The sequence below is a fragment of the Schistocerca gregaria genome, chromosome 4 (assembly GCF_023897955.1).
Source record: "Schistocerca gregaria isolate iqSchGreg1 chromosome 4, iqSchGreg1.2, whole genome shotgun sequence".
NCBI classification, from domain to species: domain Eukaryota; kingdom Metazoa; phylum Arthropoda; class Insecta; order Orthoptera; family Acrididae; genus Schistocerca; species Schistocerca gregaria.
In genome coordinates this window covers 679405036-679429946 of record NC_064923.1, presented here as the reverse complement: position 1 = coordinate 679429946, position 24911 = coordinate 679405036, and the positions used below count along the sequence as shown (strand labels likewise).

At 42.5% G+C, this 24911-nt stretch overlaps 1 protein-coding gene across 1 annotated transcript in view; it reads left to right on the top strand.

The window, feature by feature from the left end:
* Positions 1–24911, top strand: part of LOC126365907 (pyrimidine-specific ribonucleoside hydrolase RihA-like) — a 116277-nt gene that overhangs the window by 57290 nt on the left and 34076 nt on the right. Inside the window, exon 3 of the mRNA XM_050008629.1 lies at positions 4290–4464. Within this exon, the coding sequence (XP_049864586.1) occupies positions 4290–4464 (175 nt within the window). The remainder of the gene's footprint in view (positions 1–4289; positions 4465–24911) is intronic.

Below are 24911 nucleotides of genomic sequence, written 5' to 3'. Positions count from 1 at the left end.
TCCCTTGCCGGTCTAGCAATGGTAGAACGATGGGTTCAATGACGGTTTGGATGTACTATTCAGTGTCCGCTCGACGATCACCAGAAGTGTACGGCCAGTGTAGGAGATCGCTCCCCACACCATGATGCCGGGTGTAGGCCCTGTGTGCCTCGGTCGTCTGCAGTCCTGATTGTGGCGCTCACCTGCACGGCGCCAAACACGCATACAACCATCATTGGCACCAAGGCAGAAGCGACTCTCATCGCTGAAGACGACACATCTCCATTAGTCCCTCCATTCACGCCTGTCGCGACACCACTGGAGGCGGGCTGCACGATGTTGGGGCGTGAGTGGAAGACGGCCTAACGGTGTGCGGGACCTTAGCCCAGCTTCATGGAGACGGTTGCGAATGATCCTCGCCGATACCCCAGGAGCAACAGTGTCCCTAATTTGCTGGGAAGTGGCGGTGCGCTCCCCTACGGCACAGCGTAGGATCCTACGGTCTTGGCGTGCATCGCTGCGGTCCGGTCCCATGTCGACGGGCACGTGCACCTTCCGCCGACCACTGGCGACAACATCCATGTACTGTGGAGACCTCACGCCCCACGTGTTGAGCAATTCGGTGGTACGTCCACCCGGCCTCCCGCATGCCCACTGTACAGCCTCGCTCAAAGTCCGTCAACTGCACATACGGTTCATGTCCACGCTGTCGCGGCATGCTACCAGTGTTAAAGACTGCGATGGAGCTCCGTATGCCACGGCAAACTGGCTGCCACTGACGTCGGCGGTGCGCAAATGCTGTGCAGCTAACGCCATTCGACGGCCAACACCGCAGTTCCTAGTGTGTCCGCTGTGCCGTGCGTGTGATCATTGCTTGTACAGCCCTCTCGCAGTGTCCGGAGTAAGTATGGCGGATCTGACACACCGGTGTCAATGTGTTCTTTTTTCCATTTCCAGGAGTGTATTTAAAGTATCGGGGAAGCAGGTTGCTAGCCTTACTTGCCCCGAGTCCCATTGAGTTTTACCCCTAACAGTTGAGGGATTAACCAGTGGATTTGGTAGTCTTTGCCGTCTGAGCACAAAAGTGACCCCGACTCAGAATATGTCCGAGATGCCCAGGCTTATTCCAAAGTAATTGGTATCCCGACTGTCGGGATCACATACTTGGCCGCTCATACGTTGCTCGTGGTTCATAAACTAGGACATGACTACAGGAACCCACTTCATGAACCACCACACATGTAGTAAATGTAGGAAATTTGGAGGCTCAGTTCCTAAAGGCACTAAAGTTTGTTAAAGTCACTCCAATACACAAAAAAGGCAGCCTCTCAAGTTGTGATAATATTAGGTCTGTTTCAATTGACTGTTAAATCTGCCTTATCACTTTTAACACAGTGTGTGAAGCAACTAGAAAGCAAGCTAGTGGTTCAGAATAAACTCTTTGATTTACCAAAAGCTTTCGACACTGTGTCTCATGAAATCTTATTGAACAAACTGCACTTCTATGGCTTTACAGGAAGTGCTCTGGAATTGATAAAATCTTACCTAAGTAACAGAGTGCAGAAGATGGTTTTTAATAGTGCAGAATCAGATTACTTACCTATGGGCATGGGTGTCCCACAAGGTTCTGTACTTGGCCCAATTCTATTATTATTTATATAAATGACTTACCATGTAACATAGTTGGGCCGTCAACTAGGACTTACTTATTTGCAGATGATTGTGCAGTCTGTACAACTGCAGAAAAAGCGCAGAAGGTGAAATATGAAGCAGACCAGTGCACTGTCAAAGTTGAAAATTGGTGTAAAGCTAATTCCCTTTGTGACAACTGAAAAAAAATACAAGACCTGTGTGTATCGTGGAATAATAACACTGAACTTGAGCAGAGCTCAAATGCTGTTAATTTCCTTGGAATCTCAATTGATTCAAAATAGTCCTGGGGTAGCCATATAGAAAAAGTGGGAAGCAGCATTAGCGAAGGAATATTTTCTCTAAGGAAGATGCGTCTTTGTCTAAACGTGACAGTACTTAAAGTGGTTTATTTTGCTTTAATACAAAGTCACATTTCCTGCGGTACAATACTGTGGGGACATCAAAGCAAGGCAGCTAATGTCTTCAAACTACAAAAGAAGGCAATAAGACTGATATGTAGCTTGGCACCCAGAGCTCACTGTAGGCCAAGCTTTAAAAAATTACAGATTATGACCCGGCCGTCAATATTTATACTACAGTGTGTAATGCATATTAAGGAAGACTATCCGAGTTGTCAACAGTATGACATGCGACATAATTATAACACAAGAAACAAGCAGGACCTAGTTTCTTTCCGATGTAACTATAAAAAAACACAAAAGTACTTCTTATACAAGCCCATAAAAATTTTTAATGCCATATCCCAACATATCAGAAGAATTTCTTCTTGAGCTCAGCATTTACGAAACTGATGAATTTTTAAGGGAGGCAAAGAATATGGTATGACTACACTTTGTGATCAGTTTTTATATGCTTCTAAATATGAGTAAGTCTGTAATTGGCTAAATTTACTATGCAATATCAATTTGTACCAGAAGTTTCTCTGTTTTGTTTTTGTGTGAAGGTACCACAATTATGTGTGTAATATTTATATTGTGTAATATTTTTCTTGTTTTTGTAATTATGTGTGTAACATTTATACTATGTAATATTGACTTTTGTAATGCCTCAGATGATCTCCGAGGTATCTACAACAATAAAAATCAATCAATCAATCTATTCCAGCACCTTGCTGGATCGTCAGCATCTGGTATTGAACGAGTTTCTAGCATGGACTGCAGGAACCACCTCAGCATGTTCCCACTCCTGCCCCTGAGAAGCCAGACATTCACATACCCCCCGTCTGTGTCAGCATTGGTGCTCCCCGGTGGCTAACATCATGCTGCAGGGCATCTGACCACAGCAGGATCACCACTAGGGTCACTTCCAGCCCTACCCTCCAGTTACCGCTAACAGGGTGCTTCTGTCAGGGCCAAGGTTGATGGTATTGGTCTTTGAGGCCAAGAAGACCATGGATGTTGCCTTCTTGTGTACCATTGTGGGGTATCGAGGGCAGTGTCACACTGACTCACCTTCACTAACCCCCTTACTGCCCTCAAAGGGAGAGGACTGTGGCAACATACTGTGTTACCACTCATCTTGTACCAGCACCACTGCTGTGGCTACAACATTTCTCGAGGTGCTGAGACGAGCCACCACTATTCAATTTGCTCGTACCAGCACCAGACAGCATGACACCACCCACAAGGCAGCAGCACAATAAAAAATCAAAATACCACACTGCCTCAAGTTCTATACATGCCACTGATGGCCAATGCCACCTCAAGCTACTGATCAACAAACTAATTTCATGTAATTTTGGAGTAGAGCAGTCTCTCTCTCATTTCATAATTATATTTTCTTGTAGCAGATTGACTTTGCTTGTGGGTCATATTGTGATTTGCATTGTGGACTTGGTTTGGTTTTGTACTTTGCACTTATTTATTTGAGTAATTATAACACCTACCATTGCCTCAACCATTAATCATGTCTTAGAATCCCGTGACGAACTTTCTTCATTCACGTAAAACCCATACATCAGATGCATGTTCCACAACCTCCATTCCATTCTCATTGTGGCCAATAATTACACCCTCCACTCCAGTTTTTCCCTGACATTTATTTCCCTGTCTCTTCTAATAATTATCAATGTGTATCTGCTCATTTTTGAAAGGATTTCATATTAAAAGTCCATATCTAATTGCCTTAAGTAAAAACTGGTAATGTGCAATGATTATTAACTTTACAGTTCAGACATGAAAAAATCTCCTAGCTAATTTCACACTTTGTTCCTGTCTCTTGCCATCCATTCAGTCGATTTCCTTGACTGTCATGAAAACACAGCTTCATAACATGCTCCTATAGGGCTATAGTTAATGTGTACTATTTTGCTCATAGTGTGCATCATACATTATTTTATTGTTATTGCAATTAATGATCAAGCCTACTTCCAAATTTGTTCTATCATGTTGCACCATAATGATGAGACTATTAATGAAGAATGAACACATTGAGAATAAAACTGTACATATTAACAAAGATTCATCTGATTTGGCTAAATAGTTCATGCAATATTAATGTATTATTTGTCAACCACAATCACAGTCTATCTTTTCTCTCTTCCCTGCCTCTAGTCTTCACTCTCCTGGCTGCTCCTCTTTCTTATGACCCATGTGATAGTGAAGAATTACAGCACACAGCTACAAACAAGCAGTCCTCCAACATGGTCAGTGTTGCAGATTCCAGTGTATGCGGGTGCCTCACAGTCTATTCTGGAGACACCTGAGTCAGACAACTACTTCGGCGAGGATGGGTTCGGTGACATCGAGTACCCAAATGCACCAGACCCTGCTGAGTACTTGCAGAAGGAGCATGCTGTTGATGCTCTTGTTAGGATAGTGTCAGAGAATCCAGGTAAGCTTATCATCCTTGTTCACTCAAGAACTTGAGAAATAGGATGTTGCCTGTCACTAGCCTTTCTGTTCTGAACAAGACAGTCACAGGATTAATCATCAAAACAGATGATAAGTGAAACAGTGGAGAAAATTATTCACACTGTTCAAAGTACTTACGGGCATTCAGCCAGGTTGAATTTTCGACAACTGCCGATATTTCGGCGGATGCACACTCCGCCATTTTCAAGGCTTAACTGCAACGACCAGACGAAGTGCAGAAAACACGAGAGCTCGGTTCTGCGAGTCTAACAGAAAAGATAACACACACCTAAACAAAAGCCACCAAAGATGAACGAAGTCAGAGCTATCGATAGTAAGAAACTATGGACTGGTAGTTGAGGAAACGTTAACTCTGTCCCTATGTTTTTTAACAAGTGAAAGAGCAGGATTCCAGGCCGAGTTTAAACAAAAGCCTCCATCCCTATTCACAAGGTTGCTAGCCAATTTAATTTCAACAGACTCCTTAATCACACTATCCCAATAGCCGGACGTGCATGCTAATATCTCGGTATTATTATACCACATGGGGTGACCAGTGTCCAAACAATGTTCGGCAATAGCAGATTTGCTAGGCTGCTGTAGTCGCGTGTGCCGTTTATGTTCAATACACCGGTCCTCCACGGTTCTGATGGTCTGACCAATGTATGCCATGCCGCAGCTACAAGGAATGCGATAAACACCTGCCTTACGTAAACCAAGATCATCCTTAACAGACCCCAAAAGCGCTTTAATCTTAGATGGAGGTCGGAAAACACATTTCACATTGTATTTCCGTAAAATACGACCTATCTTGTTTGAAGTGCTTCCCATGTAGGGCAAAAAGGCAATCGATTTAGGAGTCAACTGAGAATTATCATCAGTCACCTGGCGCACAGTTGGTTGATATCGCAACGCCCGTTCAATCTGTCTTTCACTATACCCATTGTGGTGGAAGGTAGCCTCAAGATGGGCCAGCTCAGCAGGCAAAGTCTCAACGTCGGAGATGACATGTGCCCTGTGTACCAGGGTACGAAGTACCCCTTCACGTTGGGCCGGATGATGACAACTGTCCGCCTGCAGATACAAGTCAGTGTGAGTACGCTTCCTATAAACCGCATGTCCCAACGATCCATCCACCTTCCTCCTAACCAAAACGTCAAGAAAGGGAAGGCAACCATCCTCTTCCACCTCCATGGTAAAACGAATGTTGGGGTGGATCGAGTTTAGATGTTTTCAGATACGTTGACGATACTTTTGTTGTTTGGCCGCATGGCAGGGAGAATTTGAATGCCTTTTTAGAATGCCCGTAAGTACTTTGAACATAGTTTACGCCAGGAGAAGCTCAGGTATCACAATTATTCACACTCTTTTCCTTTTCTAGCTTCATTCATTTATTCAGCAGCCATGTGATGTCCCGTTATTACAAATGATATGTGTTGCATGAGTATCTACATCTACATCTACACATCTACATGACTACTCTGCAATTCACATTTAAGTGCTTGGCAGAGGGTTCATCGAACCACAATCATACTATCTCTCTACTATTCCACTCCCGAACAGCGAGCGGGAAAAACGAACACCTAAACCTTTCTGTTCGAGCTCTGATTTCTCTTATTTTATTTTGATGATCATTCCTACCTATGTAGGTTGGGCTCAACAAAATATTTTCGCATTCGGAAGAGAAAGTTGGTGACTGAAATTTCGTAAAAAGCTCTCGCCGCGACGAAAAACGTCTATGCTGTAATGACTTCCATCCCAACTCGTGTATCATATCTGCCACACTCTCTCCTCTATAACGCGATAATACAAAACGAGCTGCCCTTCTTTGCACCCTCTCGATGTCCTCCGTCAATCCCACCTGGTAAGGATCCCACACCGCGCAGCAATATTCTAACAGAGGACGAACGAGTGTAGTGTAAGCTGTCTCTTTAGTGGACTTGTTGCATCTTCTAAGTGTCCTGCCAATGAAACGCAACCTTTGGCTCGCCTTCCCAACAATATTATCTATGTGGTCCTTCCAACTGAACTTGTTCGTAATTTTAACACCCAGGTACTTAGTTGAATTGACAGCCTTGAGAATTGTACTATTTATCGAGTAATCGTATTCCAACGGAGTTCTTTTGGAACTCATGTGGATCATCTCACAATTTTCGTTATTTAGCGTCAACTGCCACCTGACACACCATACAGCAATCTTTTCTAAATCGCTTTGCAGCTGATACTGGTCTTCGGATGACCTTACTAGACGGTAAATTACAGCATCATCTGCGAACAGTCTAAGACAACTGCTCAGATTGTCACCCAGGTCATTTATATAGATCAGGAACAGTAGAGGTCCCAGGACGCTTCCCTGGGGAACACCTGATATCACTTCAGTTTTACTCGATGATTTGCCGTCTATTACTACGAACTGCGACCTTCCTGACAGGAAATCACGAATCCAGTCGCACAACTGAGACGATACCCCATAGCTCCGCAGCTTGATTAGAAGTCGCTTGTGAGGAACGGTGTCAAAAGCTTTCCGGAAATCTAGAAATACGGAATCAACTTGAGATCCCCTGTCGATAGCGGCCATTACTTCGTGCGAATAAAGAGCTAGCTGCGTTGCACAAGAGCGATGTTTTCTAAAGCCATGCTGATTATGTCTCAATAGATCGTTCTCTTCGAGGTGATTCATAATGTTTGAATACAGTATATGCTCCAAAACCCTACTGCAAACCGACGTCAATGATATAGGTCTGTAGTTAAATGGATTACTCCTACTACCCTTCTTGAACACTGGTGCGACCTGCGCAATTTTCCAATCTGTAGGTACAGATCTATCGGTGAGCGAGCGGTTGTATATGAGTGCTAAGTAGGGAGCTATAGTATTAGCGTAATCTGAAAGGAACCTAATCGGTATACAATCTGGACCTGAAGACTTGCCCGTATCAAGCGATTTGAGTTGCTTCGCAACCCCTAAGGTATCTACTTCTAAGAAACTCATGCTAGCAGATGTTCGTGTTTCAAATTCTGGAATATTCCATTCGTCTTCCCTGGTGAAGGAATTTCGGAAAACTGCGTTCAATAACTCCGCTTTAGCGGCACAGTCGTCGATAACAGTACCATCGGCACTGCGCAGCGAAGGTATTGACTGCGTCTTGCCGCTTGTGTACTTTACATACGACCAGTATCTGGTGTTATTATGATTGTACAATTTCATTTACTGCTTTATTAGAGTATAGATATAGCAGAATATAATAGCTAAACAGATTTTTCCATTTTGCAGAATATCTCATTGGGGATATATAACAGGAAAAGGTTAATCTGTTAGTTATGAGTAGTATGTTACAATACTCCAGTTTCAGAAAGGTGATATGTTTCAGAAACCTATTCATTACTTGATAGATTCCAAGTAGGCCATGAGGCACACTGAAACCTCTGAAACATGAAAGCAAAAGGTAAGTATGTGAATGCTGAATTAGGACTACTTATTACAGTTAAAAGCATGTGACTGACTACAGATATATGTGTCATTGTCATCATAAGGAAGTTAATAGAAGTAGGCAAAACCAAAATGACAGTTGACAAAAGACACTTTATTTACTGAAACTGCACAAGCTAAAAGCACATATTTATGATTCAATAGCCAGACTCAGATGGCTGGAAGAAAAGAATGTCTGTGTTAATCTGCCTTAAGTGGACATCAGAGAGGTTGTACATTTATATGTTTTTGACTTTTTTGATTCTGCAGTCCCCATAGTGTGACCCCCCCACGGAATATGGTTGATTTGGAGGGGAGGGGGGGGGGGGGGGGGGGGGGGTAAGCATGTGTTGAGTCCAGAATGTAATCCTCTAAGTGCCAGTGCATGGGGGAGCAACACAGGAGCACTATTCATCAAAATGGTTCATATGGCTCTGAGCACTATGGGGCTTAACTTCTGAGGTCATCAGTCCCCTATAACTTAGAACTACTAAAACCTAACTAACCTAAGGACACCACAAACATCCATGCCCTAGGCAGGATTCGAACCTGCGACCGTAGCGGTTGCGCGGTTCCAGACTGTAGCGCCTAGAACCTCTCGGCTACCCCGGCCGGCCACTATTCATCAACCAGATGCATGAGTGTGGGCACAGCTGGAGGCAACAATGTTTGTTGTTTAATGCAGGGTGGTGAAAAGGGTTGATGTTCCCCTGTTCCCTGGCATGTCCACCACAGTGTCTGGAGCATGTGTGAATAGATCATCATGAGTATCCAAGATGGTTTCAAATGATGAATGGAGGCTACTGTTGGCATGCCATGCAGTAAAGCGACAAATGGGTTGTCTCCCCTTTGGAGAACTTTGAGTGGTCCTGAATATGGTGGTTGCAGTGTTGATCTTATGGTGTTGTCTCTTAACCTTAGGTAGTCACAAATGCGAAGGCATTATGCACAGAAACATTTGGTACAGCATAAGGTATTGTCAGCAGTGTGCAGATCTGTGAAACGTGTTTTCATGCTCTGCTGACTAGTTCCAGTAAGTACAACACGTTTGGTGGTTCAACAGGTTCAACAAATTCTGCTGGGAGATGTAAAGCTTCACTGTACAAGACTTCCACTAGTCATGCCTGCAAGTCCTCTTCGGAGGAAGTGCATATACCCAACACCACAAAAGGAAGTGCACCACACCATTGTCCACCATGGCACATTAAAGCTGCCTTAAGAGTCCAATGTCACCACTTCACCAACCCATTCCTTTGGAGGATGGTAGGCAGTGGAGCAAAAGCACCTGATGCCACAAAGCCTGCAGAGTTACGTGAACAAGGCTGACCCAAATTGACAGCTCTGACCAGTGATAATCACACCCAGGCAGTAAAATCTAGATATCCAGAACTGAATGAAAGTTTTAGCTGATAATTCTGTGGTGATTTCTGCCAATGGTGCTGCCTCCATTCACTGTCTCACACAATCAACCACTGAGAGAATATGTCTACAATCATTTTACTCCAGAAGGAGCACAATCAAATAAAAGTGAACATGTTATTGTGTGCCTTTAGGGATGTCAAGCTGGTCCACTGACACACTACACATACTTGTGTCTTGTGTCCACTTTTTTCTTTACTTCTGGCCTCATGGAACGGATTGTTACCAATTTCGTTGAGGGACATATCCTATCCCTGGTGACACAATTGGTGCAAGTGATTGTAGATGTGTTTCCGCATAGTCAAAGGAACCAATGAGTGAGCCCTGCCCTGAAAAATGATGCAGCAAATCTGATTCTCCAATCCTGTGAGCAAATGATGTTCAAGCTTAAGACTGGTGTTCACACTGTGGGAAAGTTCTTGGATTTGTGGGTATCATTCCTGTGCCACTGCAATCTCTTTATAACCTATGATCTTGTACATTGCATTGATTCATGATAGTCAGGCACAACATTTTTTTCTCCTCTGAGATGCTGTCTGTCAGTTGTGAACTGATCGATGTAGTCAAGATTTTGAAATCATCTTGGTGAAAAGACGCTGCCTGAGTTTCTTATTGCTTCTGCTGGCAGGCAACAATCTGTATGGGAGCTGCGAGTTGTCTTAATTTATTACTAATTTGTGCTGTTCTAGCCTATTAAAAACCATGTGGAGGAGTTCCTCTTGTTCATCTGGGGAAGACGAGAAAACTAGGATGTCATCTAGGTAAACAAATTGGAGTAATAACTTGTCAATGAAGCACTGCTAGGTCTGTACAACATTTTCTAACATGTACAGCATAAACAAAAAGGGATGACAGCCATTTTTAGCATGTCTTTGCTCAGCACAGGAATCTGCAAATATTCTTTCTTGCAGTCAAGCTGAAAATTGTGGCACCTGCCAATGCGTGGGAAAAGTCTTGGATATTCAAGATTGGATGTGTTTTGGGTACTGGCTTTGCATTCAGAAGCTGACAGGCCAACAAAGTATGTATAAACCACTATGTATTTGGTATTAAATTTATAGGTGAGGCACATGAACTGTCCAATGACTACACTATTTTTGCACTATCTCCACATGCAGTAACCCATCTGTCAGTTTTTAGCCACATGCAGTCTATGTGACACTAGGCGCTGCAGTTTAAAATGCACCAGCCATCCTGGTGTAGTGTGTAAACAATGCACAGAACTGTGTTTGACTCCCCACTGTGAACCCTGTCCACGTAGCGATTCTTTGATTTGAGCATCACATAATGGGGAGATTTGTACACTTTGACTACATACTTACTGACTTGAATTCTTCTTCTGCTGTCTGTATTTAAGTTTCAAGTGCTGCATTTTCCTCCAATAGTTGAATTCTTTCACAGTTAACTGCTTGATATCTTGCAATCATATCCAGCAGTATGAGATTCAGTGTGTGAAGTTCTTAGGAACTGGCATATCCATTTACAGTTCCACATGAAGTGGTTTGCCTAAGTACTTTTGTCACTGAGTCCGGCACAAGGCGAAAACGGTCAAGGAAATCTGTGCCTAAGATTGATTCAGTCACGTCTGCTATTATGAAAAGCCATGTGCACTTTGTTGCCAGCCAGAAATCTATTATTAATTTAACAGTTCTGAACCATCACACTGATATTTCCTTAGCTGCTGTCAGTTATGTATGTGAAGATACTGCTGTAAATGGTGGAGATCTGCCTGGGATGACACTGACTGCCGATCTTGTATCTGCCAATAACTTTTTCTTCGACATGTGAACAAAGACGTGGAGTTAGGCATCGTCTGTAGGAATAGGCAAACTGGTGTGGCATTTATTCTCATTGTTTAGGCATCTTCATTTTGTTGGGTGGTCCAGTGCTTCTACTGTGGACCACTTTCAGAGTTTGAGAACTCGCAAGGACTTGAACAGTTGCGTGCTCTCATGCTGAATCATGTATGAAACCAGCAAAAATAAGACCATGCCCCCATGTCTGTTGTTGTTTACAATGGGAATGGGGATGAGTTGCATGCATCTGCATTTGGCATCCTGCACTCGGTTGTTGTCGGTGGTGCTTGAGCTTGGTCGGTGTCCAGTGTCATCGTGCATTCATGGCTACTGTAGTGGGATGGATTGTTTTGAAATCCAAGGCATTGCTGTGTCTTGAAATTCCTTTTTGTTGTCTGTGTTGGACTGCATAATGACTGTCTGCTAAATTTAGCTTAATATCAATTGGGACCCGTTCCCTCAATATTAGCATTGACTGTAGTGAGGGAGATAATCTTAATATCCAAACAGTCCACAGCACAACAACTGGGATAATGCTAGGGTCCACTACTGCTTGCAGATGTCCCCAAATTTGCAAATGTGTTTGTGGGTCAATCTTCTTTTCATACAAAACTTCACTTAGCTGTTTTTCCAGTGTTTTGATGAAGCACTGTAGAAGTGCACCTTTAGCTGCGTTGTATCTGCTGGTAATGTATGGTACACTTTTGATGTCACTGACCAAATACATGTACTCAGAGATGTTGCTCAATAATGCTGAATATTTTGATGTGCCATCCATAATGCCATGGCTCTGTAGGATCGCTTCAGCGATGTGGAACCACATGGCTACCTAGTTGGATTGGAGAACTAATAGTAGATGAGTTTTGTAACTTTTGCTATTTTGGCATCAAAATAACTGATAATGGCAGAAGTAGAGAGGATATAAAATGTAGAATGCAATGATGAGGAAAGCATTTCTGAAGAACAGAGATTAGTCAATATTGAATGTACATTTCAGTATTAGGCGGTCTGTTCTGAAGGAATCCGTCTGGAGTTTAGGCTTGTTTGGAAGTGAGATGTAGACAATAAACAGTTCAGGCAAGAAGAGAATAGAAGGTCTTGAAGTGTGATACAACAGAAGAATGCTGAAGATCATGTTTGACAGTTACACCATGTTTGCTAATGAGGAGATACTGAATAGACTTGGGAAGAAAAGAAATTTGTGACATAACTTGACAAAACAGGGATCCGTTGGTTGGACACATTCTGAGGTATCAGGGGATCACCAGCTTAGTATTGGAGGAAGTGTGGGGGTAAATATTGTAGGAAGAGACAAAGATATGATTATAGAAAGCCCATTCAAAAGATGTGGGTCACAGTAGCTGTTCAGAGATGAAAAGGCTTGCCCACGATAGAGTAGTGTGGAGAGCTGCATCAAATCACTCTTCAGACTGAAGATCACAATGATGATGATGATGACAACAACAACAACAGAATCTGATTACAACAAAGAAGTGCAGATGTTACAGTTGCCAGCATTTCTTTAATATTTAAATTAAATTTAACCAATTATTAGTGAACTGCATAATGAAGTCCATATGTAAAACAAAAAAAAAAAAGCGTTGACTTTGGAGAGGAGCATCATGTTTGGCCTGAAGAAACAGGAAAATGAGTTGCTCATCAGATGTGTTATGATAAAGACGTGTTCTGCAATTTTTATGTATGTTAATTTGTTGCATAATTTTAGTGCCATGTTGAAACTTTAATGTGTTTGATCCACAAGTGGTGTAAAAAGTAGAACACAGTAAGGAAGATAGCTGAAACTAGTTGCCTATTCTTAATTTCTTACAATTAACATGATAAAAGCCATTAGGGAAATTTCTGCAAAGGTGCAATTGAAAATCTGGGGATACTAATTGCACAGTTTTGACTTCTATGAGATCTTCAGGAACAAAGGTAAGTATGTCGTGCTCCCTTATTTTCTTGGGATAGAAATGGAGGCCATAGTGCTGAACTCATATCAGGCATGACGAAACATGCAAATTTCAGTGATACTTTCAGGGGAAGTCACAGTTACCTTCTGTAGACTCAGATGGATACAATTCATGACTCGCATGTCTTCTTCCCCAAACGTAGCTTGTGCTGTCAAATGGATACTTTGTAATGAATATGTATGTCAACAATATCAAATATATGTTGCTGTTACAGACTTCAGTCTGAAGGCAGTTTGATGCAGCTCTTTGTGCTAATCTGTCCTGAGCCAATCTCTTCATCTCTGAATAACTACTACAACTTACATCCATTTGAATCTGCTTACTGTATTTGTCTCTTTGTCTCCCTTTACAGTTTTTAACTCCACCTTGTCCTCCAGTACTAAATTGATGATTCCTCGATGTCTCAGAATGTGCCCTATCAGCCAATACTTTCTTTTAGTCAATTTATGACACAAATTTATTTTCTTCCCAATTTCAGTACTCCCTTATTAGTTAGACAACCTGCCCATTTAATTTTCAGCATTCTCCTGTAACAGCACCTTTCAAAAACTTATATTCTTTTCCTGTCTCAACTACACGTCATCCATATTTCATTTCTGAACAAGGCTGCAGTCCAGAGATATACATTCAGAAATGACTTCTTAAGAGTTAAATTTATATTGTATGTTAGCAAACTCAGCCTTCTTGGTAATTTTTGCTTATTATCACCGGTCTGAATTTTCTATCCTCTCAATTTCAGCCATTACCAGTTATTTTTCTGCCCAAACACTGCATCTCTGCATGTACTGCCAAAACTCAACTGCTGTTTTTACTGTCTCATTTTGCAATCTAATTCTCTCAGCATCAGGAAATTTAATTGAACTACACTGTATTTGCTCACTGTATAGGTTGAATAGCATCAGGAACAAGATAAACTAGCCTTTCAACCACTGCCTAACTTTCTTCATGTTCTTCAGTTTTTATACCTGCAGTCTGGATGCTGCACAAGTTGCAGGTTGCCTTTTGCTCCATTTATTTTGTCCCTGTTACCTACAGAATTTCAGAGAGTGTAGTCCAACCAACAATGTCAAAAGCTTTCTCTAAATCTACAAATGTTATAAATGTAGGGTTGCCTTTCTTTAAACTAATGTCTAAGAGAAATCATAGAGTCAGTATTGTTTTGTGGGTTCCTACATTTCCATAGAACCCAAAATGATCTCTCCTGAGGTCAGCATCTACCAGTTTTTCCATCCTTCCATAAATAATTTGTGTCAATATTTTGCAAGTGTAATTTATTAAACTGATGGTTCAGTGGTATTCATACCTGTCAGCACTCACTGTCTTTGAAACTGCAATTGGAATTATTACACTCTTCTTGAAATCTGAGGGAATTTCACCTGTCTCATGTAACTTGTATACCAAGTAGAATAGTTTTATCATGGCTTGCTCTCTCAAGGATCTCAGTAATTCTCAAGGAATGTCATTTACTCCAGGGGCTTTGTTTCCACTTAGGTGTTTCAGTGGTACACAGGTACAAAATTTATTTATTACTTTTACAACCCTAGTTCCGACCTAGTACACATACACAGCCAGGGTATATTTATATTTCATTACATGTGTTAACACCTCACAGAATACAGAAAATAGTAACTAACATAAGGAATGCTTGAAACACACATGGTGGAATCAACCTAAATCACTACATGCTGTATTGCACTGCTAGATAGGAAACTGATTCTTAGCATGCCTGTAAGCGATTGTAGTGTTATTCTGGGAAAGCCCACTTCCCACACCACAAGCACTGCTCACTCTCCAATTGGCAGACCGATTATAACTGTCACTGAAGGAACCAACACATTGAAAATGGCTCTGAGCACTATGGGACGTAACATCTGGGGTCATCAGTCCCCTAGAACGTAGAACTACTTAAACCTAACTAAACTAAGGACATCACACACATCCATGCCTGAGGCAAGATTTGAACCTGTGACCATAGTGGTTGCGCGGTTCCAGATTGAAGTGTCTAGATCCACTTGGCCACAATGGCCGACTCCAAAACATTCAAGTCACAAGTTACACCTGCCCAGTTGGGGCTATTGGTGAGTCACAGCTGCCGCATGGGATCGTTGGGATGGAATGTTCTGAAGGAACAAAGACACTACAGGTGCATAAGTAACATCCAATGTTTTATGGCTGCAGAGTGTAGTGGCTGCAATGGAATGTTCTGAAGGAACAACAGCAGTCGTCCATCCTTACACTACCCCTGCTCCCAATCCCTTACCTCCTGGCTCATACCCCTGTAATAGACCTAGATGCAAGACCTGTCCCATACATCCTTCTACCAGCACCTACTCCAGTCTGGTCACTAACATCACCTTCCCATCAAAGGCACCTATCCCATCAAAGGCAGGTCTACCTGTGAAACCAGTCATGTGATTTACAAGCTAAGCTGCAACCTCTGTGCTGCATTCTATGTAGGCATGACAACCAACAAGCTGTCTGTCCGCATGAATGGCCACCGACACACTGTGGCCAAGAAACAAGTGGACCACCCTGTTGCTGAACACGCTGCCAAACATGATATCCCTCATCTTAATGACTGCTTCACAGCCTGTGCCATATGGACCTTCCCACCAACAACAGCTTTTCTGAATTGTGCAGGTGGGAACTTTCCCTGCAGTACATCATATCTTCCTGTAAGCCTCCTGGCCTCAAATTTTGTTAGTCACTGTCCCCACCCATCCAGCACCCTCCCTGTTCCCATTCCAGCACTATACAGCCATCATTTCACTGCCTCACCCAGTCTTTTAATTTCTTTTATTTCTCTCCTTTCTGCTACTTACCCCCTCCCCCCTCCACACCTTCTCTCCTGCCCTCCATTCAAACTGCAGCACTTGACTGTCTGCCACTCCCACCATACTATCCCTCCCCCTCCCTGCCCCAGCCTCCTCCTTACCCCGACCCAGTCGCCAATCCCATCATGCACTGGTGCTGCTGTCTGCAGTGTGGTCTCAGCTCTCTGAGACTACAGACGTATGTGCAAGTTGCGTTTATGTGAGTGTGTGTGTGCGTGTGTATGCCTACTGCTGACAAAGGCCTTAATGGCCGAAACCTTTATTAAGTGAATCTTTTTATTGTGCCTATCACGACTCAGCATCTCCGCTATATGGTGAGTAGCAACTTTCGTTCTCTGGTATTGTTACATTCCATCCTGGATTTTCCATTGTTTGATTCATATAGAGGGAAATACATTCATCAAATGCAATACCAGCACACAAGGTACTGTAATACTTCATTGCTGTGTTAAAACATGGGCCATTGCTTTTTCTTCGTACATTAATGATCTCTCATCAGTTACACTGCCAGAAGCAAAGTTCGTTTTGTTTGCAGATGACACAAGTATTGCAATAAATAGTATGTTGAGTGTAGTTCTAGAAAGATCTGCTAATGATATTTTCATGGATATTAAAAAATGGTTTAAAGCCAACTCACTGATATTAAACTTCGAAAAGACTCACTATATGCAATCCAGAACCTCTAAGAGGTTTCCACCCAGCATATGCACAAAGTATCAAGAAGAGCAGATAGAAGAGGTTGACAGTCTTAAATTCCTGGGATCACAACTTGATGATAAATTCAGTTGGGAGGAGCACACCACAGAACTGCAGAAATGCCTTAACAAATCTGTATTTACAATTCGAGTGTTAGCTGACATAGGCAACATAAAAGTGAAAAAGCTTGCATACTTTGCCTACTTTCATTCCATAATGTCATATGGTATAATATTTTGGGGTAACTCTTCAAATCAAACAAAAGTTTTCAGAGTCCAAAAGCATGTAATACATATTATTTGTGGAGTAAATTCACGGACGTCCTGTAGAAACCTCTTAAAGGACTGGGTATACTAACTACTGCCTCTCAGTATATTTACTCCTTAATGAAATTTGTCCTAAATAATATATCTCTTTTTCCAACAAACAGCTCAGTTCATACATACAATACCAGGAACAAAAATGATCTGCACAAGGACTTAAAAGCACTGACTTTAGTTCAAAAAGGGGTCCACTACTCACGACACTCATCTTCAATAATTTGCCAGCAAACATAAAAAATTTAGCTAAAAATAAAGATCAGTTTAAAAGGAGCCTGAAAGAGTTGTTATTGGCCAAGTCCTTCTACTCCATTGACGAATTTTTTAATAGAAGCAAATGATGTATTGTATATACTCATACTATTAGTATTGTTATTTCAGCTTAAAAAACTGACATATTCCACATCCACGAGGATCTCCTCAGCACAGATCTATGGAATAATAAACTAATCTAACCTAATCTCTAATCATGACATTAGCTTGGATAATCTTTTCTTACATTCTGCATCTAGATATCCACTTAAAACATGGACACGTTCTCTGCATTCTGATAATGAACAACATATGACTACATAACTTATCTTTTCATATATGACCTCACAATGCATTAAAAAGGTACCCTACCAATGACAAGAATTTTATAACTTACAGCCAAAGCCTTCTTTGAAAAAGGAACCACCCCATACACATTCATTCGCAGAAGAAAGTATACCTCATGCACACATAACCACCATCTCCAGTAGCTCAGATCGGAATGCTGATCACGGTGTGATAGACACGGAAGGCACTATCAGCACCATGTCTGATTGCATGAAAACCAAATGTGAACTGATGTTGAAAAGGTGTGGTGTCAACATGCGATTTCATTAATTAAGGCTCTGACGGTGGCCATTATTGAGTCACAGTAACTGTATTTTGTGATGCGACATTTGTGCTCCTTACTGCTCCATGTTCCACACAGTTTTTAGATGAAGCCAATTGCTGCACTACACTGCAGTCAGTGTTGATGAATTAAAAGCAACAGAACCATGAGTAACTACCCATTGTTAATTTGCTATAGCATGGAAAACAACAGTATTTCATAAATAATGGGGCATTCACTGTTTTGGGGTCACCATTGTGGAAGTATACCTCTGTACAGTAGAAAGTGGCATGCAAGTAACACACAAACACTGATGTGTCTAAATAAACATTTATTAACTTCATACCCAGGGATTCACACCTAGTGAGCATGTGGCTGGCGACCACGGGGTCCTGAGCTGAGTCCTGGCATTGCTTCCACTTACTTACGCCAGGCTGCTCACTTTTATTTTTCCTATTTGGCCACCCTCGGCCAACTCTTGTTCTTTGATGCTATTAGGTTTCGAGGGCTACGAGTCTTTCATTCCCAACCTATACTTCTACTGAGCCAAATATCTCCCGGGATATCAAGTGCCAATGGCCTTCTAGGAGGGCAGATGAGCGGCTAGAAGGAAGGGCACTCTTTCCCTTGGGGTGGGAAACTGCTCCTAAAGGTGGAGGAGCCACAAGGTGACCAACAGCATAGAATGGAGAAGGCAATGGGAAACCACTCCATTAAAGACCCAGGCGGGTATCCCAAGTATCAACAGCTTATGGTGGAAAGCTCTTTGGTTAAATTCTCCAGAGGTAAAATAGTCCCCCATTCGGATCTCCAGATGGGGACAACTAAAGAGATACAAAAATCCAAAAGCATTAATGTAAGAAGGATAGCAACATGGAATGTCAACTTTCTTCTTAAATGTGGTAAACTGGAAAACTGTAAAATGGAAATGAAATGAATGGATATTGATGTACTGAGAGTCTCAGAAATGAGATGGCCAAACGCTGGCGACTTTTGGTCAGGGGATTACAGAATCATACACACTGGTACAGCACAAGACAATCCTGGGATTGAAGGAGTGGAAATTATCCTCAATAAAGAGATGGGGTTAAGAGTAAAAAGATTTGTTCAACATAGTGAGAGGATAATTTATGTCAGATTGGAAACTAAACCAAGAGACACAATCATAATCCAAGTATACATGCCAACTACGGAGGCACGAGGGTGATGAAATCGACATGATGTATGACCACCATGAAGAAGTAATTGGCAGAATTAAAGGAGCTGAAAACCTTGTCATCATGGGAGATTTGAATGCCGATGTTGGGGAAGGTAAAGAAGAGGATGTGACAGGGAATTTTGGAATAGGATTAAGAAATGAAAGAAGGGATAAACTTATAGAATTATGCCAAAGAAATAAACTTTGCATTACAAATACCTTCTTTAATCATCATCCAAAAAGAAGATATACTTGGAAAATGCCTGGTGGCATTAAAAGATATCAAATTGACTTCATATTAGTGAAGCAAAAATTTAAAAACCAAGTTAAGGACAGCAGATCATATCCAGGCTGTGATGTGAAAAGTGACCACATACTCGTTATGACGACGACTGAACTAAAATTCAAAAACATTAAAAAAAGAAGTACATGTAAATGGGATTTAACAAACCTGAAAAATGAAAATACGCTGAAGAACTACCAACTAGAAACAGACAAGAAAACAAATACAGAGGGCTGCAATGACATCCGAAGCAGCTGGGAAAAAATAAAAAGTGGTATTTTAGAAGCAGCAGAAGAAGTAATAGGAAAAGAAAGGACAAAGAAAAGGAAGGAATGGATCACTAATGACCTACTAAATACACTCCTGGAAATGGAAAAAAGAACACATTGACACCGGTGTGTCAGACCCACCATACTTGCTCCGGACACTGCGAGAGGGCTGTACAAGCAATGATCACACGCACGGCACAGCGGACACACCAGGAACCGCGGTGTTGGCCGTCGAATGGCGATAGCTGCGCAGCACTTGTGCACCGCCGACGTCAGTGTCAGCCAGTTTGCTGTGGCATACGGAGCTCCATCGCAGTCTTTAACACTGGTAGCATGCCGCGACAGCGTGGACATGAACCGTATGTGCAGTTGACGGACTTTGAGCGAGGCCGTAGAGTGGGCATGCGGAAGGCCGGGTGCACGTACCGCCGAATTGCTCAACACATGGGGCATGAGGTCTCCACAGTACATCGATGTTGTCGCCAGTGGTCGGCGGAAGGTGCACGTGCCCATCGACCTGGGACCGGATTGCAGCGACGCACGGATGCACGCTAAGACCGTAGGATCCTACGCAGCGACATAGGGGACTGCACCGCCACTTCCCAGCAAATTAGGGACACTGTTGCTCCTGGGGTATCGGCGAGGACCATTCGCAACCGTCTCCATGAAGCTGGGCTATGGTCCCGCACACCGTTAGGCCGTCTTCCGCTCACGCCCCAACATCGTGCAGCCCGCCTCCAGTGGTGTCGCGACAGGCGTGAATGGAGGGATGAATGGAGACGTGTCGTCTTCAGTGATGAGAGTCGCTTCTGCCTTGGTGCCAATGTTGGTCGTATGCGTGTTTGGGGCCATGCAGGTCAGCGCCACAATCAGGACTGCATACGACTGAGGCACACAGGGCCAACACCCGGCATCAAGGTGTGGGGAGCGATCTCCTACACTGGCCGTACACTTCTGGTGATCGTTGAGGGGACACTGAATAGTGCACGGTACATCCAAACTGTCATCAAACCCATCATTCTACCATTCCTAGACCGGCAAAGGAACTTGCTGTTCCAACAGGACAATGCACGTCCGCATGTATCCCGTGCCACCCAACGTGCTCTAGAAGGTGTAAGTCAACTACTCTGGCCAGCAAGATCTCCGGATCTGTCCCCCATTGAGCATGTTTGGGACTGGATGAAGCGTCGTCTCACGCGGTCTGCACGTCCAGCACGAACGCTGGTCCAACTGAGGCACCAGGTGGAAATGGCATGGCAAGCCGTTCCATAGGACTACATCCAGCATCTCTACGATCGTCTCCATGGGAGAATATCAGCCTGCATTGCTGCGAAAGGTGGATATACACTGTACTAGTGCCGACATTGTGCATGCTCTGTTGCCTGTGTCTATGTGCCTGTGGTTGTGTCAGAGTGATCATGTGATGTATCTGACCCCAGGAATGTGTCAATAAAGTTTCCCCTTCCTGGGACAAGGAATTCACGGTGTTCTTATTTCAATTTCCAGGAGTGTATGATGGAAGAAAGAAGGAAATTAAAACATTCTGTGAAGAAGGAAGACCAAGAGAAATACAAGAGTCTGAAAAACAGAATCAACAGAGAGGCAAAACAAGCAAGAGAAAAATACCTTGATGATCTCTATATTTCAGTTGAGGACAACATGAGAAAGGGAAATATTGACAAGGCATATAAATGTGTGAGACATTGCTTTGGAGACAGAAGAAACAAGTGTAGGGCTGTGATGGATGAAAATGGCAATATGTTGGATGACGATGATGAAGTTGCAAGAAGATGGAAACAATATATAGGAAAATTGTACAGCGGACCAGAACTGTCTGAAAACATCATGGAAGAAGAAGCAGAAGTAGATGCACACAACATAGGTGCACCTATATTAAAGGAAGAGTTTGAACTAGCTCTGAAAAAATTGAAAAACAACAAATTGCCTGTTATAGACAACATCATAGCCAAACTTCTGAAATCTGGAGGAGCAAAACTGAATCAGGAGTTGTATAATCTTGTTTTCAACATGTACGAGCAGGGTAAAATTCCAACAGACTTTGAGAAAAACATTATGATCCCCATTCCAAAGAATACAAATGCTACAAGATGTGAAAATTATAGGACACTCAGGCTAGTTACTCACGCCTCTAAAATAGTAACTCAAAAAAGTAGGAATAGACCATAAAGATAGAAAAATGATATGGAACCTGTACAAAAATGAGACAGCAGTTATCCGTGAAAGTACAAAACAAGAAGAGCTGCAGATACGGAAAAGTGTCCGACAAGGTTGCGCACTATCCTCTGTTATCTTTAACCTATACATTGAAGAGGCGCTGAAAAAAGTAAGGGAAAATTCATGGCCAACGAATAGATATGATAAGATATGCTGATGACATAGCTGTCCTGGCTGAAAGTGAAGAAGATCTTGTAGTCCTACTGAATAGAATCGATAAAGTTATGGGGGAAGAATATAATATGAGAATTAATAAAGCAAGAACAAAAATAATGGCATACGACAAAAAAGATCAAGTGAAAGTCCAAGTCCATGTAGGCAATGAACTGATTGAACAAGTTGATAAATTTACTTATCTGGGCAGTAATATTACCAGGGATAGAAGGAGCAAGGCAGAAGTGAAAAGTAGAATTGCTCAAACAAAGGCTGCTTTTAACAAGAAGAAAAACATCTTAACATCTAAGAGCATCTGCCTTGAAATCAGGAAAAGATTTTTGAAATCATATGTGTGGAGTGTGGCATGCTATGGGTGTGAAACATGGACTCTCGGGACAGAGGAAGACCGGAAGGTAAGTTCTTTTTAAATGTCTTGCTATAGACGCATGCTCAAAATAAAATGTATCGACAAGGTCACAAACAAAGTGGTTCTGGAAAGAGCAGGTGAGAAGAGAAGCTTCTGGAGTTTCATTGTTAAAAGAAGAGTGCAATTTACAGGCCACCTATTAAGACACAAAGGACACCTGAACACAATCATACAGGGATATGTCGAGGGGAAAAGACCAAGAGGAAGACCACGACTGAGGTACATGGGTCAAATTGTGAAAGATGTGGGATGTAACACCTATAGAGACATGAAGAGAAAAGCTGAAAGATGCACAGAATGGAGACAAGATGCCATTGTAGCTGTTGCAAACCAATCCTTGGATTGACCACTACAGAAGAAGAAGTTCATACAATCCACCACATAACATCAATTGGTGCGAACTGGCATCCCTGGTGCAGAGGATCCATGCCCACACTAAGCGGCACTAGTCAGTGATTACCTTTGTCTCAATGTCCCCATAATTGTAAAAAATTGCTACTTGTAGCAAATGATCACTTTGGAAGTCTTTGTGGACACAACACACGTCGTAGATAAATCCATTGATGCCTTCAAAATATAGATTTATCAACTGACAATTATTTTGTGCCCTCTTGCTTTATTGTCTTAACTGCAGACCATTTTTTACTGTGAGGTGGGTTGAGATCAAGATTATCACAAAGCTTTTCACAGTTGTTTTCAAGATTCAGCACATCTTTTGAAAACAGATGTAATGGTGTATCAGTCTTTCCTGTTAAGTCAAACCCTTTTGAAAGTTTACTTTCACTTCACAGAATAGGGTATTGATGTTCTTGACCTTTGTGCAATGTCAATGATATGCTCCCAGCACCAATCATGCTGTGACTCATAGGCACAGCACTGGTCGTGCCTTTCCATTTAGCTCAGGCAGTACAACCATTATTGGATTCACAGAATAGTTCAGAACTGCACGACAACTGAAACTCACACCATTCCAACCTGACGAAGTGCCATTGTGTTTCGCAATGGCTGAGAGTACATTCACTTCACTAGGCACTTCCAAAGACATTTCAAAATTTGTGATGTTAATCCGTAATCTCAAGGAACATGCGGAACTAATAAGTGATATTATCCTTTCCCCTTCGCCACACAACAAGTATGATGAAGAAAAAACAGCATTATTACCATGACTTGCCCCCACTTCTGAACAACAGGTGTGGCAAGTCATTTATGAGGAACAGCTCACCAAGGGAATGCCTTCACAATTCTGGAGTCATCTTCATTTGCTAGTCAACCTCACACTAATGCTGGACTCAACCCTTTGGACATTATGGATTGTGAAACTTCCATCCCAGCTACAGCTCACAATTACTGTGGTGCACGAGTTAAGAGCCACTCAGAAGGAAGTTGGTACTAACAGACAGAATATATTCAGTGGCTCAACACGGGCAGAACATCAATTTTGGCACTCCTGCCTCCTCTGCTCAGTCAGTTGGCACATGCTCCAAAAAATCACGCTGCTTCCTGACCTCATGCTAAGCTAATGTCGTGAACTCCCCTCCAAGTAACCAGGTATCCATTCCATGACACAGCTGTTCACTGAGTGATTTGTTTGGCTGGACGTTAGACACAACTGCTGTGACTGGATGTGCATGTGCCTCAACTGTCAATGAAGCAAGATGGGCTGAAACACACATGCATCACTTGTCAGTTTCGAAATACAACATGGTTGCTTCTGTCACTTATACCTAGACCTTGCAGGACTTCTACCACAGTCAGAGGGCTACAGATATCTCCTACCATGACTGACAGACTTCCACACTGTGTAGAAGCTGTTCCTAACTTCTGTAGCATCTCTCACCATGATACCATGGCACCACACAATGAAGACAGTTCTTATGCGATTCAGGGACACATGGATGGAAGCTCTCCTACGTGTCCTCCCTGTCCCAGCCATTGGATCTTCCCTTGATAGTGCAACATGTCAAGGATCACACTAGAAATTCAATGGTACCTCATCTGTTTGCTGACACAGCCCCCAAACTATTCACTCATAAGAGACTGCTGAACGGCATACACATCATGCTATGTGATGATACAGTATGAACAGCATTATGACCATCCTACAACAGTCCATTCCAAGTGGCCAGACTGGGACCTCACATGTTTGATACTGATATCAAAAGAAGCACCAGGGCAGTCTCAATCAACACACTGAAACTAGCATGGACTTTTATCACCAAAGACAACATGAATAACCTACAGAATCACGACGACCTGGACGGCCCTCATCTGAGTGAATCATGTCCTGTGCAACTAGAAACAATCATGACTGATGTAAGAGACTTTCATCTGGAAGAAATTGCAGTCAATTTAGTCAACAGTACCCTACACATACAAGCAAAACACAGAGCTCCATAGATCACATCAAAGGCAATCGGCTACCACCTCCTTCGGACCATCTGCCTGCCAGTGATGATGGATTTCACAGCAGTGTTGTCACAACTCTCACATGTC